The sequence below is a fragment of the Cololabis saira genome, chromosome 20 (assembly GCF_033807715.1).
Source record: "Cololabis saira isolate AMF1-May2022 chromosome 20, fColSai1.1, whole genome shotgun sequence".
Taxonomy (NCBI): Eukaryota; Metazoa; Chordata; class Actinopteri; order Beloniformes; family Belonidae; genus Cololabis; species Cololabis saira.
The window spans coordinates 34,168,318-34,186,169 of NC_084606.1; the positions used below are offsets into that span (position 1 = coordinate 34,168,318).

General features: G+C 38.1%; 1 protein-coding gene across 1 annotated transcript in view; it reads right to left on the reverse strand.

Annotated features, from left to right (window-relative positions):
- Window positions 1-1,904: 1,904 nt before the first annotated feature.
- The window catches only part of acap1 (ArfGAP with coiled-coil, ankyrin repeat and PH domains 1), a 54,613-nt gene continuing 38,665 nt past the window's right edge, over window positions 1,905-17,852 (reverse strand). The window contains exons 9-23 of the mRNA XM_061709539.1: window positions 15,867-15,941; window positions 14,818-14,930; window positions 14,681-14,732; window positions 14,445-14,545; window positions 14,090-14,201; window positions 13,746-13,957; window positions 12,663-12,732; window positions 12,367-12,461; window positions 9,741-9,934; window positions 8,709-8,756; window positions 8,389-8,564; window positions 7,554-7,663; window positions 5,289-5,399; window positions 4,427-4,488; window positions 1,905-2,639 (exon numbers count right to left, since the gene is read on the reverse strand). Coding sequence (XP_061565523.1) covers window positions 2,542-2,639; window positions 4,427-4,488; window positions 5,289-5,399; window positions 7,554-7,663; window positions 8,389-8,564; window positions 8,709-8,756; window positions 9,741-9,934; window positions 12,367-12,461; window positions 12,663-12,732; window positions 13,746-13,957; window positions 14,090-14,201; window positions 14,445-14,545; window positions 14,681-14,732; window positions 14,818-14,930; window positions 15,867-15,941 — 1,629 coding nt within the window. The 3' untranslated portion in view covers window positions 1,905-2,541. The remainder of the gene's footprint in view (window positions 2,640-4,426; window positions 4,489-5,288; window positions 5,400-7,553; window positions 7,664-8,388; window positions 8,565-8,708; window positions 8,757-9,740; window positions 9,935-12,366; window positions 12,462-12,662; window positions 12,733-13,745; window positions 13,958-14,089; window positions 14,202-14,444; window positions 14,546-14,680; window positions 14,733-14,817; window positions 14,931-15,866; window positions 15,942-17,852) is intronic.

The following is a 17,852-nucleotide window of genomic DNA, read 5'->3' on the forward strand; positions in this document are numbered from 1 at the left end:
TCTGATGTTTAAATTTTGCATATATCTAATTTGTCTTCAGTTATACTAACCCCATATGTACGGGCCATGAATGTGGCCCAATCAAACCTGCTGTTTGTGCAAACAAGTCTGTCTCCAAACAAGTGCAAACTTCTTCTTGTCATCAATATTTTACTAAGATGATGAAAAAACTTAAAAGACTTTATATTATGCACCATGAAGGGGTGGCAGCAGCTCCAGAGTAACTACATCATGAGTTTAGGTCTCTCTATTAGACAAAAGGATGGGTTTAAAGCAGGATTTCCAGAGGTGTCAAGTAACGAAGTACAAATACTTTGTTACCTTACTTAAGTAGAAATTTTGGTTATTTATACTTCACTGGAGTAATTATTTTTCAGACGACTTTTTACTTTTACTCCTTACATTTTCACGCAATTATCTGTACTTTTTACTCCTTACATTTTAAAAACAGCCTTGTTACTCTATTTCATTTCGGCCTTTAAATAAAAACTATCCAGTTAAATTGCTCCATCCGGATAGAGTGAATTTGGTTGTGGTTGTTTCAGATGTTCTTGTCCAGTTTTGTTCTTACATCCGTTCCCTCAGATTCCTGCAACTAAACTTGGATGTACATTCCAATAAAGGTTAGGATAAATGATAACATGCCTCTGAAGTTTGACTTTTTGCACCATTACAATACTTATAGGCAACTAGTCATCATATCTGCTGCTCTCTGAAACACATGTTAATGCTCAATAGTACACATTTATGGTTCTTTAATGTATTTGCATTATACTAAGATACATTCATTTTCAATGGCTGTTGTCCTTAATGGCTTTTTTCCCCCTTACTTTACTTTTACTTTTATACTTTAGTTTTGAAACCAGTACTTTTATACTTTTACTTGAGTAAAAAACTTGAGTTGATACTTCAACAGGAGTATTTTTAAACTCTAGTATCTATACTTCTACCTGAGTAATGAATGTGAATACTGAAGACACCTCTGGTAGGAACACGTGGTTGTGTTTTCTCAAGCGAACCTTCTTATGACATATTCATTTTGCTGCAGATGAACTCTGAACTTTAGTAAACCATAAGCCACGGCCGCCTATATAAACCGGGGGGGGTTGGCTTTGACAACGTCTGGATGAACATTTGCAGCTAAGAACTGGGTCACTGGGACCTGCTGGTTACAGTCAAGCTCCCCGCAGGGTTGCTGCAGGAAAACAATGTTTAACAGGAGCTAAGTAACTGGTGCAAGGTGTTTCTCTTTAGTAGGAGAATGTTTCATTACGCTCACACTGTGACCTTTTAATCTTATCAGCTATTTTCAGTAGCCGGAAAAACTGTGATATTTGTAAATGTGTAAATGATTTAACAAAAGAAAAAGTGTTGGGTTTTTTTTGTGCCTTTTCTCTTAATAATTACCCTCCTCCCTCTTTTTTTTCTTTTCATTTTGGTTTTAGCTTTGATAATGCAGGACTGTCTCAGAAAATTAGAATATTGTGATAAAGTTCTTTATTTTATGTAATGCAATTAAAAAAAAAAATGTCATACATTCTGGATTCATTACAAATCAACTGAAATATTGCAAGCCTTTTATTATTTTAATATTGCTGATTATGGCTTACAGTTTAAGATTAAGATTTCCAGAATATTCAAATTTTTTGAAATAGGATATTTGACTTTTCTTAAGCTGTAAGCCATAATCAACAATATTAAAATAATAAAAGGCTTGTAATATTTCAGTTGATTTGTAATGAATCCAGAATGTATGACATTTTTGTTGTTGTAATTGCATTACAGAAAATCACAATATTCAAATTTTCTGAGACAGTCCTGTATTTTCCCTAAATGCTCAAAAACAAAGCAGCTGCGCCCTCTGCTGGTCGTTTAGTAGAAAAACAATTCACTCCAGGCTCATATGCAGATACAGGTTGTCACTTGATGGACATTAACATGTACATTTACACTCTGGTTTATTTAATCTTAAAGAAATTTAAAGTACCTCACATAATGTAGACAAAATATACATAAACATTGTCTGAAAAAATCTGCTAACATTACAATTTCATGGAAAATGATTGAAATATTTTTTTTGTGACAAATGTTTTTACTGCACTTTAATGTAAAAATCAGTAGAAAAGAACAGGAGAACATTAAAAACAGCCCTTTTCAGTTAAAACAACAAAAAAAAAACAGATTTACTGGATTTAATTAGCAACCGTGGGCACAGTGATGGTGTTGCCCTTTGTGAGGCATAAACTACACCCTGGACCCATGAAGCTGTCCCAGCGCTTCAGCTTGGGACACAATTGTTCCGCGGTGACGTAGTCGCAACAAAGAATTCAGTGTGCGGAGCGTTCATCCCCTCTGAAGTCAGCACCAGCTGAGCTGTGACTGAACACGTGGCAGGTAGCCAGGAAGAGCTTGTCCCTGCACGCCGCAGAGCTGAATCCTTTCCTTTACATGCGGCAGAAATAAAAAACACGTGAAGCCGAGGTGGGAAATGTGGAATTGTACAGATGGCTGAGGAAGAAGCGGCGAAACAGCGTCGGCTGGTTATATTTTAGCATCCGTGCTGCGACGTTTGAGCTTCTCCGGGTTGTTTGAGGCCATGTGTGAAAAGTCTCTGAAAATATCCTGGTAGGTTTCATCACCTGCAAAAGAATAAGAACATAAAAAAAAAAAAAAATCAGAAAGAAGAGGAAGAAATTAGCCTTAAAGCTGGAAATTTCCCTGAACCCACTGCTAAAAAAGATGATAGAAGATATTTCATTCAGCTTTGAATGCGAGGATAGTGACAAAGTAAAACAGTTAAAAGAGAAGTGCTGACTTTTTCGGCACACTGGCGTAAATATCCGTGCCAATTTATAAAAATAAATACACTTAATTGTACTGGAAAAGTCTCTAAATCACAAAGAAACACTCTCGGATGTAATAAGAAAGATTTTGCTTTAAATTAAATTTCCTATAAAAAAGTGAAATATAAAAAAACATACTTGTTTCTGTTTATCTTTGTAAAATGATATTAAAAGTATCTTACATAATTTGAAAAAAAACCAAGATATTTCAAGAAAAGATCCAGAAGAAATATATTTTACATAATTAGAGTGTAAACAAAGTGCATATTTCCTTTAAAATTAACTAAACTGATTAGATTAGGATTAGATAATAATAGTAAAAAGAAAAGAATTAGAGAAAAGATTTTCCGCACCGTTTTTGTTATTTTGAGCGTGCAAGAAAGAAATTGGTCAAATCCGGCCCGCCAAGCAAAATGAGTTTGACACCCCTGGTCTAAATGCTTGTCAGTTTGCCGTCCCTTTGAGCAAATTTTCTATTCTACGGCTTTTGGAGAAAATGTATCATAATTGTCCAATTTTAATGGAATTAATTAAACTGCACCAAATATTTCCCCAAAAAAAACTTTTAACAGTTGTAGCCTGTAAGCATGACACATGCAACAGAACAGTAAACACACACCATGGCATGCACATGCACTTTACCTCTTAATTTGCTGTAGGTGGCACACTGCACAAGCAGTTGAGACCAGATGGACATCTCAGCGCGCAGATGGCAAAGACACACCAGTGCACACAAACGAAGACAGACAATGAAAAAAGCACAGCACATGAAATACTGGCCAGCAGTTCTGTCAAGCAGACAAACATCATATCTCCCATTCCTTCACGACTGAAAATACTGCACGCCTTCCCCCGTCAGGGAAGCAGCTTAACATCAGCTGGAGAGCATGAGTCATGAAAGAACGGACTTTGCAGCTTGAAAAGGAGCCGAATGGAAAAAATGCAAACAAAACCTCCTGCTGACCTTAAGATCGAGAGCTACAGCAGAGAGATCTGGACCTTTTTCTGCCAGCGTGAAACTCTCTCTCATAAATAAAACACATCAACAAACGTGTGAGCTCACTGTTCACAGAACAGTGAGATCATTTTTTCTTGAGAACCAAACCCAGACTACATTTAGCTTAATAGTTACAATAAGAAAACTATCAAAAAACTGTACATACTGCATATAAAAATACTTAAAATACATTAGCCTGACAAAGGCCCATTATATAGGCCCGTTATAAAGTATTATAGTGAACAACAGCATTAAACTGCTCCGTATTAACAGAGAATGTGCACATAGTTTCCAAAGTGCAGGACAATGAATATGTAAGAATTCAAAGTGCATGGGAACTTCCTTTGCATATACTTTTGATTTCTTTATTCTTCCTCACCAGGCATTAGTAAATGTGTTTCTGTAATTTCCTCTTTACTCATCGTACCCTCTGTTCTAGCTGACGGTTATTCAGTCTAGTCATTCATCCCCCCCATAGCCCAGCCACTTATATGGTTCTTTAAGGCCTGCAGGCTCTTCCTGGTGTGGGCCAGGCCGCCCCCCGCCCCCCCCGGCACCCCCCCTGACCCCTGGCCCTCTGAATAACCTGGTTGGCCGAACGCTCCGTCCATCTCCCGCATCTCCTTGTTCATTTTGGCAATCCGCAGCCTGAAAGAGAGAAAACAAGACCGGTCAGTCGACCGTCGCCATCCTTCGCTGGTTCACATATGGGCTCAAATTAATGCCATAAATATTTTGTATCTGTAAATAAACTTTGTACTTGTAGAAATATTTTGTGCGTGTGCAAAAAATATTTGTACTTGCAAAAAATATTTGTATTTGTAGAAATATTTTGTGCGTGTGAAAAAAATATTTGTACTTGTAGATACAAGGCTACAAAACTTTTTTACAAAAGCTACAAACTTTTTACAAATCTACAAACTTTTTTACAAAAGCTACAAACTTTTTTTCAAAAGCTACAAACTTTTTTTACAACTACGAGTTGGCAGTGTTTTGACGTGCCAATAATAAGAGCCAATCAGCGATCTTTGGCACGGGTTTCAAAGCGTTTCTGGCGAGCCAATCAGCACATTGCATCGCCTACTGACGTCGCCGCCATATTGGATGTGGCAAGACTGCGCTGCAAACTAATACAAGTAAATTGACTTATTCTCATAAAGCGCTTTTCTACAAAGAAATGTACGTTTTACGTTAGCTTTGTACTACAAGTACAAATATTTTTTGAACACGCACAAAATATTTCTACAAATACAAATATTTTTTGCAAGTACAAATATTTTTTGCACACGCACAAACTATTTCTACAAGTACAAATATTTTTTGCAAGTACAAATATTTTTTGCACACGCACAAAATATTTCTACAAGTACAAAGTTTATTTACAGATACAAAATATTTATGGCATTATTTTGAGCCCATATTCACATGCTTCCCTTCCGTTGCCTTACAAAGTAACGATGTCGGCGTTGGCGGTGTCCACGGCGATGGTTATGGGATCTTTGCTGTTCTTGTCTCGGGCGTTGTAGTCAGCTCCTCGCTTCAGGAAGAGACAAACCAACCTGGGGAAGCAGGCAGACCAGTAGGGGTGTATTAGAGAGTATACCTGTATTAGTTTGATTGATGCTGTGGTAAACCTGCACCTCAAACTCCATCAGTTTTTAAATTTCAATCAAACTGTTTTTCTTTATTTAATTAGGCAGAAATAATAATAATAATAATAACAAGATTATGGGGGAATTCTTAATCCTGGTTTTGATCCTGAAACTGGCACCAGTGGAATGGTTCATGCAGACACTGCTGATAATGATAATCACCTTTATTTAAAGTACCAGTATATATCTCACAAAACAAATTCTGCTTTAACCCGTCACTAGTTGTACTCTGAGCAGTTTTTAAGGTACCCGGGGGCAGTTATAGGGCTATGAGTCTTGCTCTTGCCTTCTTACTAGTTATATGCAAATATGCATTTTTCCTTACAAGATATTTTCCTCAGAAGGAAATGTTTCTGAGCACTTTAGAACATACTTTGCTACAAACTCTCAATTTCATTCTTACTCAACACGGCAGGCCCTCGCCCTACATCCGCCTAAACGTCTGGAATCTAGAAGACCATTTTTGTTTAGTTATAGAGGTGTCAAAGTCTGGAATAGTTGGTACCAGATTGCAAACAATTGTAGGTCCCTATCCATCTTCAAAAGTCGCTCAAGAGAACATTTAATTCAACAGTGTAGTCAAGAAAGCTCTTGCTTTTCCCACTGTTAATGTTTCTTTTGTACTTCATATTCTGTGTTGCCACTTGTTCGGCATAATATTAATATTTTCATGATCATGTCATTAGGTCAAGAGTAATTTTTTATTTTCATTCATGTTCTGCATACAATTTTTATGATGTATTATTTTTTTTATTTTATGATTTTGTATCCTCATAACTTTATTGTTAAATGTTATTAGGTGGGGGCTCCTCATACCTACTGGCTTGCTCGCTGCTCCCTGCACAGTTTCTTTTAACTGCACTTATTTGTGTTAGGGCTGGGCGATATGGACCAAAAGTCATATCTCTAGCTGAATGGCGATACTCTATACATATCGATATTTTTTCTGTGCCTTAATTGGGGTTTCCCCCAAAGTATTATAGCATAGCATCTCTGTTAGCATAATTTTTTTCTGAGGCAAACCCTTAAAAAAACAGTCGGTTTTAATACAAAGCCTCGTGCCAAATGTCACACAGGTTCCTTTATTAACAGAGGTCTGCACAATATCAACATGTATAAAACAAATGAAATAAAATAAACTGCCTGCATATATAGAATAAAAATGCTTCTTGAATAAAATAAAACAAATATCCCTTTCCTGCATAACAATTAAATTAAAATACACTGTGCAATTAATACAATGTAGACAGTAACAGGCAGACTTTTCCACTGAGGTTGACAGTTGTGCAAATAACTAAACATTTGTGCAAATCTCAAGTCAATTTGTCACAAAATAAGCTATATCAAAATCCTAAAAAAAAAAATATATATATATATTTTTTTTTTAAATCGATATAAACGATATTGTCTCGTACCATATCGCTTTTGACAATATATCGATATATATTAAAATCTCGATATATCGCCCAGCCCTAATTTGTGTGATGTTATTTTTATTGTATGTGCTAAATAAAACTAAACTAAACTAAACTAAACTCAAGGGCCCATAGTGGTTCACCTCAGTTGCCAACCCGAGGACTTGAACCAGCCCCCCCTGTAATCACTAGGCTACCGCTCCACGGCTGCTGACGGTGCTGCATGTGTTCATTGATCAGCCTGTCCAAGGGAGGCGTGCATGTGTGTGTTCTGATAGTGGGCGTGTTTAGGGAGTGGCCTGATTACTCGTTTGTTCTCCTGTAGTGGTTCTAGTGCCCTCTCACACTGCTGTGTCGGTTTATCTTGTTTACATTTGGCTTTTATTTCAGTAAATTGTATTCAAAAGTATTTTCTTCACATTTGTGCTCAATTATTTAAGCACAATTCAAAAGGTTTAGCATATGTATCATATTAAATCAGCAAAGGATCAACTGTTCCACCGCTGAATTAATCCGGGACTCATAACTTAGCCTTCTCTCTACAAATTAGTCACCATGATTATCTGTTTAAGAGCTTCATTGGATTTCCTTATTGTAAAGTTATAGTGTGTTACAGGTGGTGTGTGCGTGAGCGGGTTTGCCCTACCCTGTGTGCCCCAGGATGGTGGCGTGGTGCAGCGGGCCCCTGCCGTTGCTGTCGGCCTGGTTGACGTTGGCTCCGTTCTGCAGCAGGAACTCACAAGCCGCCAGGGCGTTCTGGTTAAAGGAGAAAGCAGCCGCTGCGTTCATTTGTATTTTATCGCATCATCTGAACAGGTTATCAGAAGAAAAAATATTTCTGCTGACCATTACGACGTGCTACATGGAGCTTTGTTATTCCCGGCTTACCGTATTTTCTGCACTATAAGGCGCACCGCATTATAAGGCTCACCAAATCTATGTTAAAATACCGTACTATAGTGGCTGGGGTTGAGTTACGTATCTACCTGATGGAGCTGCGCTACAGGAAATGCTACAAAATCCTACAGCAAATGCAAAAAAAAAAACAAGAAGAAAAGTACCGTATGTCAAACTTTATTAACAAAATAAAAACCAGCTTTGCTCCGTCTCGTCAAAGTCGCCATTATGTGAGTCAGCGTCGCTGCTGTTGTCTTGAACGTCTGTGACGATTCCTGACGTTTTTAGCACCAACTACATTACCCACAATCCCCCTGACTACAGTAACAGAAATGACCGTAATGATCATATATAAGGCGCACTGCATTATAAGGTGCACTGCCGGTTTTTGAGAAAATTAAAGGCTTTTAGGTGCGCCTTATAGTGCGGAAAATAAACGGTACTTCTGAAAATAAAAATGCTGCATTTATCCCAAGAGGTTGAGATATTTGAGTGTTATTTTAGTGCATTTGACCAGAGGGTGGTGTAACAGAGAGGCTTCGTAGGTCACCAGGACCCCTGGGAGTGAACCGAGCCCTCCTCACCACTGAGACGGCCTGTATGAGCGGGGTGCTCGACTCCTCGGCCAAGTTAACCCAGTTGACGTCGGCCCCGTGGGCCAGAGCGTCGGCCATGACGGGGAAGTTCTGCAAGGCTGCAGAGCGGTACAGCAGCGCCCCGGGATGAAGGCCGCTCAGATCCTCCTCATCCTCTTCTACATCTGAAGGGGGGGGAAGAGGGTTCATGCATTCTGTTTGATTAGTTCATCGTTTTGATAACGACTGAAGAGATTTGTTTCAATGGTTTTGATTGTTTTGATCAAGCCAGATGATGCACCTGTGTGGGTTAACGTGTGCCATCTCACCTTTGTAAAAGCTGGTATTGTTGGTCTGTATGTCACTGGGGCTCAGCCCTGAGGAGAGAGATAGGGAGTCACTAGAACTGGTTTACTCTGCTGATTGCCACAAAACACACAACAAATTCAGTGGAAAGGTCAGTGAGATTATCAACTTGTGCTGGATCACCAATTGTTGTGATTGTTTGCTGCTATTTGGTTAAAACCAGCAGGGTCAACCAAGTAGATAAGGCTGAAGCACAACCATTCTAGGGCTGGGGATCGATTCAAATGTCAAGAATCCGATTTGATTCTGATATTGATTTGGGTTAGTGTTATTAAAACTGTTTTTTGAGCTGTTGTATGAATTATATGACTGTAGTTGTGCAAAATATTACTACTAGTATTATATTGAGATTAAACAGCAAGTATTGCAGCTAATGATGCTGTAAGGACCAATCAGCTCCCAGAATGCTGATAGAACTGCTTTCAGAAACATCATGGGGCAGAATTACCAAACAGATCCAGGGAGGAAACAGAGACGGATGAAATCGGTTTTATTTTTTCCCACATTCCGTTTTTATTTGTTCCATTTTCGGTCTATTTTGGTTTTTAATTTTTGAGCATTTGGTTTTTAGCATTTTTTGCAAATGTAACCCCAAGACAGTAAATAAAGTAATGAAATATAGACAATGTATGCAATTATAACCTAACACTTTAATGTTTTCATACCTTTAAACATATTTAAAGGCAAAAACATGGCACCAGTTATTCTCATGTCCAACAAAACATTCCTTTTTTGGGGATAAACAAAAAAATATCCAAAAGTTGTAATGTAATGATGAAAAAAAAAATACAGAAATAAATAAAATGTATTAATTTTTTATTTTTTTTAATAATAAAAATAAATAAATAAAATAAATTTAAAAAAAAAAAATTGATCTTTAGATGTATGAATCGATTTTTAGGAATTAATATGAGAATCGATTTAGAATTGGGAAATCAATTTTTTTTCACGGGCCTAATCCATTGTGAAGTTTTTCTCCCCCAGGGTGAGTTTACCTGTGACCCGAGGCAACGTGGCTCGATTGGGTTTGGGTTTGAGAGGCGGCCGCACCACGGTCCGGTCCTGCGTGGTGGCTCGGTTCCTCCGGGCGCTGGACCGCCTCAGGGGAGGATTCCTGCCCGTTTCAGGCAGCTTTTGGATGAACTTCTTCTCGACATATTTTGACCGAATCCATGACTCCTTGTCTCCTCTGAGAGCCAGAGAAACAGAAAGATGTAGGGACATGCACATTTCAGTATACAGGACTGTCTCAGAAAATTAGAATATTGTGATTTTCTGTAATGCAATTACAAAAACAAAAATGTCATACATTCTGGATTCATTACAAATCAACTGAAATATTGCAAGCCTTTTATTATTTTAATATTGCTGATCATGGCTTACAGCTTAAGAAAACTCAAATATCCTATCTCAAAATATTAGAATATTCTGGGAATCGTAATCTTAAACTGTAAACCATAATCAGCAATATTAAAATAATAAAAGGCTTGCAATATTTCAGTTGATTTGTAATTAATCCAGAATATATGACATTTTAGTTTTTTTTTTTAAATTGTATCACAGAAAATAAAGAACTTTATCACAATATTCTAATTGTCTGAGACAGTCCTGTAGTGTGTAGTGTTATGCACTTGTATGGAGCAAACTCCAAAAGACAGTCCTGTATACAATAAAGAAAAAGAAGAGGCCTTGTGAACGCTTGTGTTCATCCCTTTTTGACTTTTATGTGCATCATTCTAACGAGTGCTTTCAGGATGCAGGAAACTTTGTTTTATCTCTCAAAGTCCCCTATTTGATAATAATCTGTTGCATTACAAATTTATGATTCTTAACCACTGTAAAATAAAATCTGTGTTTGTCAGATAAGGATTTATTTTTCTGTGCAAAGCACGCAGGCTCACAGAAAGTCTCCGGAAACAACTGCATCTGTGTCATATAGCTGTGGCACTTCCTGTCTCCTGTGACGCATCGCACAAGAAAGATGAGGAAGTTAAAGGATGAGTCGAAAAGAAAATGTCATTTGCAGATAAACATCTTTTGTTAGCTGCAAATTTTAACAGAGGTTGCATTTTTATAACAGACCTGCTGAACCATCTATAGTCTCAACCCTGTTTTATCAAGGAGCTGGAGTGAATCAGAGCTGCATGAACAGGCAGAATCACCTTCAGCCATCCATATTCTAGCAGATGTGTAGAAGAGAGTGTGCTCATCTCAAGTATTTTAGCTGCTGCACAAAGAGTGACCTTGTGCATGAAAGAAGAAAACCACATCTGACGCTTGAGCTCAACAAGGCACAACAGCATGTCTGCACAATTTGAAGATGGAAGTGAATGCTTCAAATGAATGCCTTTGTTACTACTATTTCAATTCATCCAGCACACACATATAGAAGACAATGATTGAAAACTAGTACACGTGAAATCAGTCAATAAGAATAATCCTTCATGCATTCATTATTTTTCATTTGAATATACACGACTGTCTAAGAAAATTAGAATATTGTAATAAAGTTCTTTATTTTCTGTAATGCAAAAATGTCATACATTCTGGATTCGTTACAAATCAACTGAAATATTGCAAGCCTTTTATTATTTTAATATTGCTGATCATGGCTTACAGCTTAAAAAAACTCAAATATCCTATCTCAAAAAATTAGAATATTCTGGGAATCTTAATATTAAACTGTGCACCATAATCAGCAAAATTAGAATAATTGCAATATTGCTTGCAATATTTCAGTTGATTTGTAATGAATCCAGAATGTATGATATTTTAGTTTTTTTTAAATTGCATTACAGAAAATAAAGAACTTTATCACAATATTCTAATTTTCTGAGACAGTCTTGTACGTTTAGTTATTCCTTTTCCTCATTTCAGAAACATTTCAGATAAGCTAGTATAGTGTTTAGTGTTATGCACTCGTATGGAGCAAACTCCAAAAATGCTGGATACTACATTTCCCACAATGCAACTGGTAAAGATGAACCTATTAGGTTGTCAGCAGACATACTGGTGTCTAAAATCCTCTTTGCAGATCTAGCAACACAAGTTTACTATGCAGCAGATCAATTTCAGCAGCATCCATTGTGCTTCCTATACATTTGTATTGTATTTGTATTTTATTTTTAAAGGAAAAGAACCAGGGACAGTACATATTAATAAAAACATGTTCATGTAAATATGCTAGATTAGAGCCAGTGGCTAATTTGCATCTTTAGTGCATGTTTTGCTCATTCTAGATATGGCATTTGGAAGAGTTTTTGTGGTTAGCATGGGTGGTTTCGTTGTCTCAGCTCTGCTGCTTAAATTGTATTTTCACAATACTGGAGTTGAAGTTTATCAGTTTGAGGGCACACCACTGAAAACAGTGACCCGGTAGCTCTCTGTAGAACTCTGGTAGGTACTGAAATGCCAGAGAAACTACGATCAAAGGCTTGCAGGGCTGGTTGCTCTCTTCCTGTGATAGGAGACTTCTTTTTCCTGTGAAAAGTTGTCGTTTTGTTTCCACTGACCACCGAGAGCTCATATGTGTTTTCAGTCTGAGAAGCCTTTCATGTGATCTGCTGATTAAACATCGTGCGTGTGCAATCTCCTACACCGAATCATGTTGACCCTCTGTACCTTGGACTGGAGGGGTTGGGCTTCTTGATGGTGATTTCATCAATCCGAGCTTCATAGATTCTGTTGATTACTGTGTTTCCCAACTCACACATCAACTTCAGGAAAAGAAAGAAGCAAAGAAAGGACAAAATGAATTAGTCTTAGTGCTAATTGCCTTTTGGGAAGGGTTTAGTTAAGGAAAAAGGGTTTTAAATAATCCCCTCACATAATCACTAGTCTAACAGGAACACTCTGTTGACATAGAAAAGGCCATAATGAGGTTTTGTGTAGCTACAGGCGTTAAATGGTTAAATTACCTTAATGAGCTCTGGCTCCCAGGAGTCGAGAGTGAGAGAGCGTACTTTGGAAAAGTGGACTCCCAGGCTCCTGTTAGAAAGGGAAACCATTAAACCGCAGGATTCCTGCCAAGTGTGTGTAAGTACATGTTCAGCTAGCCTAGTGGGGACCCGATTGGACGTTAAACTTTTAATGTGAGGACATTTTGGAGTATGAGGACTTTTTTTTTTTAATCAGTTGTGAGCAGTACTCGAGTTGTAAAAAAAAAATCAGGGGGGGTGGTGGATTTTATCATATGTGGACAGATAATTTGTGCTGATTACAAATAATATAATATATTACAAATAATAGCAGTGACCAAAACACCTGCAGAAATACTGCAGGAATGACATAGCAGCAGTTAAATGCAGCCTTCTGTAAGCTTTAAATATCCACTGGGCTTACATCAAATACATCAAAACACAACAATAAAAAACACTTTTCTGAACTTATCAATATGACTCTGTCCTTCACAGGATAAGTAACATGGATCACTGCAAAAACTCAAAATCTTAACAAGAATATTTGTCTTATTTCTAGTTAAAATGTCTCATTTTAGTAAAAGAAAATCTCATTACACTTAAAACAAGACTCATCACTGGAAAAAACAACAATTTTCACCTGTTTCAAGTAGATTTTCACTTAAAATAAGTAGAAAAATCTGCTAGTGGAACAAGATTTTTTTGCTTGTAATAAGAAGATAAATCTTGTCCCACTGGCAGATTTTCCTACTTATTTCAAGTGAAAATTTACTTGAAACAGGTGAAAATTGTCAAATAAGTTATTTATCTGGTGATGACTCTAAATGTTGAAATAGCAGTAATAAGATAATCCTTTAATAGTCCCACAGAGGGGAAATACCACATTCATTGATGAAATGACATAAGGGATGGAAAGGGGGGATGGCAGTTTTACAGGGGGGATGATTTGGACCGTATTTAATTCAGGGGGGGATGCCATCCCCCCTCATCCCACCTCAACTTGAGTACTGGTTGTGAGAACTTATGCACATCTTATTGTAGACTGAAGGGGTTGGGAATGTACTCGACACAAAAGAAGTCTACCTGTGTATTCCTGAGCAGACGATGCACAACGTGATGCCGAGGTTGATGGAGGCCCAATCGGGACCGGGCTCTCCACAGTCGCAGCATTGCTTGTTCCCTGAGATCGCCTGGACCTCCTCCAGCGCCTTGCAGCCCTCGTTCTCTTGATCCATGCCCCCTCCACTTCCTCCTCCCCCTAAAATTTTCGCCGACATGGAGCTGCAGCGCTGTCTCTGATAAGAGAAAACACACAGGAATTAAGAAACGCACACACACACAGAACTTCCTCTGAATTTCAGAGGATTGAACTCCCCCTGAAAATACAGATTGGGAAGATAAAAGCGTGCACGTGTGTGTGTCCTCACTGGGCTGTGTGTGTCCTCTCTGCGCTCTTGAAAGGCCGAGGCAATGCTGTTTTGGACGGCTCGGATCCATGCTTGCTGCAGCCTTTCAGAGTCTGCCTGCAGCAAGCAGCATCTGACCACACACACACACACACACACACACACACACACACACACACACACACACACACACACACACACACACACACACACACACACACACACACACACACACACACACACACACACACACACACACACACACACACACACACACACACACACACACACACACACGTTACGTCAATCCACGCGTAAGAGGCTCAAACACACGTAGGCAGTGACTGCATGAGGCTGTCTGTGCACATATACTCACTTCGAAGGGGACACCACTTCAAAGCAGAACCGCCTGTCATTTTCACTGCTGGGCTTGACTGTGCAAAGACGCAAGTCCTCCACCACGACTGTGGGCTGCTCCTGCAAGAAACGTGCACAGGAAGGAGAAGAAAAAGAGCAATGAAGACGGCGTATGCATCTGCATATATGCCATGTTTCCACACAGCTCTTTCTTGTGCACCTTTAAGAAATTACAGTATATGTTGGAAATTTTACCTTGAACTTTTTCTGATACACCAGCTGATTCTTCTGAATCGAAAACCAACGTCTGAGGTAGAGAAAGGACGATCACGAGTCTGTAATTTAGTCATTTAAACCATTGTTGCTGAATGGTTTTCCGGTGAAACGTGTACCTGCTCCAAGTCTTGAAGGCGTTGCTGGCCCTCTTGTAGAGGTAGCCCTCCATTGCAATGCCATTAGCTGCATCAGCATTGAAATCCATGATGGAGTCATCGTAGGACATGTCCTGCAAAAGGTAAAGAGATACAGGTCACTTTCTGGTGCTGAAATTACAATATTGCAGCACTGTCCAAAATCCTGTAGATTTCAAAGTGAGTTAATCCAAACATTTTGTGAAAGTGTCCATTTAAGAACGGCTCCTGCATGACAGGAGGAGGCAATGTTGCAGTCAAACCTATTAGGATTGCTTTAAATTGTTCACTGCATGCAAATATCTTAAAAATGCCTCAGCATTTATCATGGCTGTTGGTTGTAGACAGATTAAAATTAAGTCTCCTTACTTTCATGAGGAATTTGATTAACAGTAAAAAACCACAATATTTGGCAGATCAGATAGTGTTCACTAGAAACGTCAATAAATATCTAACCAACCATAAATATCCAACCAGACAATCATGGTTATGATCATTTACTGGCACCTTAGCCAAGAACAAACTTTTTAAAACACACTGTTTTATACAGAGCTATCACAGGATGGAACACATTACCTAAAAACATCAAAAATATTACATCATACAACATAAAATACAGTTTTAAAAAGGTAGCAAAAGACTTTTTACATAAAATTCAATGAGTAACAAATATATCACATGCTATAATTTATTACAGGAATTTATTTGCGGGTTATACTTCGTGGTATTGTAATGACTGTATGATTATTCTTTGTACCAATAATGTATTTTAGAAAGTTTGCTGTTTGTGTATATGATGACTCAGTGTTACAGTGATCCGTAACAGCGATAAATGTGTGTATGTGTGGACCATGTTCTTTTAAAATTGTATTGGGGACCCCAGGAAGAATAGCTGATGTCCTGACATCAGCTAATGGGGATCCTATAAATAAACAAATAAACCTATTCACAATGCAACTGCATTAAGAGTCAAAAATCTTTTTAAACCACTTTCTTTGCTAAAGAGGTGTGCGTTTTCATGAGTGTCTTACCTTCTTCTTGATTGCTGCATGTCTCTGCTCCATGTCCCTCTTCTCCCTGGCAGCATCTAGGACAAACTGGGTGTGCTGTCAAAACAAAAACATACATTATTCTTCAACAAATGCTGATTCATATAATTCAACATTTACTATTTGCTTCAATGAATATCAACATTCCCCTATTTTTATTTTCCTCTCAACATTTTTCTTTAATCTGTTTTATGAAATGAGAGCTCAACAGGAGGTCCATCACTCGTGAGTTAGGAACTGTTGAGCTTCTTGGTTTATCTGGTACCAAACCCACGAAACACGTGAATCTCGTACAGAGTCTGTTTAGTGTTTTACTCTCGAATCTTTCCATTTCTGTCTGAACTACTTATTCTCCTTCCTATCATTTCCTGTTGAAACAGGAAGACTTGAGCTGTGGTTTAGTGAGGCCAGTGACTGTTTTCACAATTTGTTTCCTGTTTAAAATTCTTTTCATTAAAGAAAACAAAACACTCGGCAGTAATACTGCCGATGCTCGGGGCTGACGGTGCACAAAAACTTTAGCTTTTATCCTTTTTCTCCAGTTTCCATGGACGAACAGCTGGAACTAGCACACACACATACATGCGCACACACACACACACAGACATGTGAAATATTTCCTGTTGTTGCTCACTTTTTCCTGTCACGATGAAAGTGTGATGTCATCTTGTGACTCTGCTCCACCCCAGAAAGATGCCAGCATGGATGCAGTCTATCCAAATAACACGTAAGATCTTCACAGTTGTGAAGACAAGTGCTTTTGTACAAATGTATCTTCATAATCACGGTCAAAAAATCTGAACAGCATTAACTATGTAAGTTTGTATGCAAGTGTTCAACAGTTTGAATTCATTTACCATTTAAAATTCAAGAATGCTCTGTAACCCTTATTCAAGATTCACTCTTCTTCTTTTTTAAAAGGTACAGCTTTACAGAAAGACTATAGATTATTTGTGAGGCTATTATCAGCCAGACAGCAGTACAGCTGCACGATAAGAGGAAAAATACTACCAGACGTCTAAGAAGAAAAACAAAAAACCAACAGAAAAATGTTGGAATGACTTAGAAATTTGCATGATGTCATCCCGAGTCTCCTGGTCTACAAATGTCCACTAAAATGAAGTTAGTGGAGCAGCTTACAAACAAGATCCAGACCCAGACTGTGTTCTATGAATGAGGAGTTGATCATATTACACCGTGCAAGAGTCTGGACTCTTTCAGTTCCTTGTATCTGCTTTAAAGTCTATTATTAAAATGTATACTGGGGCTGACATGGCTCATGGCCACACCGTAACACTTTGCACTAACATGCACTATTATTGATTACAAAAGAATGCTCATGAACACTTGGGGAATCAATTGATCTTATTTTATCTTTGAATTAACTTATTACTACCATTCAGTTGTTATATTATTTGCCAGCACGAGTCAGGATCTGGCCAAGCAATAGTGGTTTTGATTGGTGCTCATGTAGGTACTTTAGACTTTCTCATTTCCTAAAAAAACAGACTAAAAGAAGATGTTGATTATCCAGGACTTGGTGGCATGTACTGTACATTATGCTTATAACCAGTACTGGAGTTGAGGGGGGATGAGGGGGGATGAGGTGGGATGAGGGGGGATGGCATCCCCCCTGAGCCAAAAACTCCAGAACACCAGAAAAATAACTTATTTGACAATTTTCACCTGTTTCAAGTAAATTTTCACTTAAAATAAGTAGGAAAATCTGCCAGTGGGACAAGATTTATCTTCTCATTACAAGCAAAAAAATCTTGTTCCACTGGCAGATTTTTCTACTTATTTCAAGTGAAAATCTACTTGAAACAGGTGAAAATTGTTGTTTTTTCCAGTGATGAGTCTTGTTTTAAGTGTAATGAGATTTTTTTTTTACTAAAATGAGACACTAGAAATAAGACAAATATTCTTGTTAAGATTTTGAGTTTTTGCAGTGATCCATTGTACTTATCC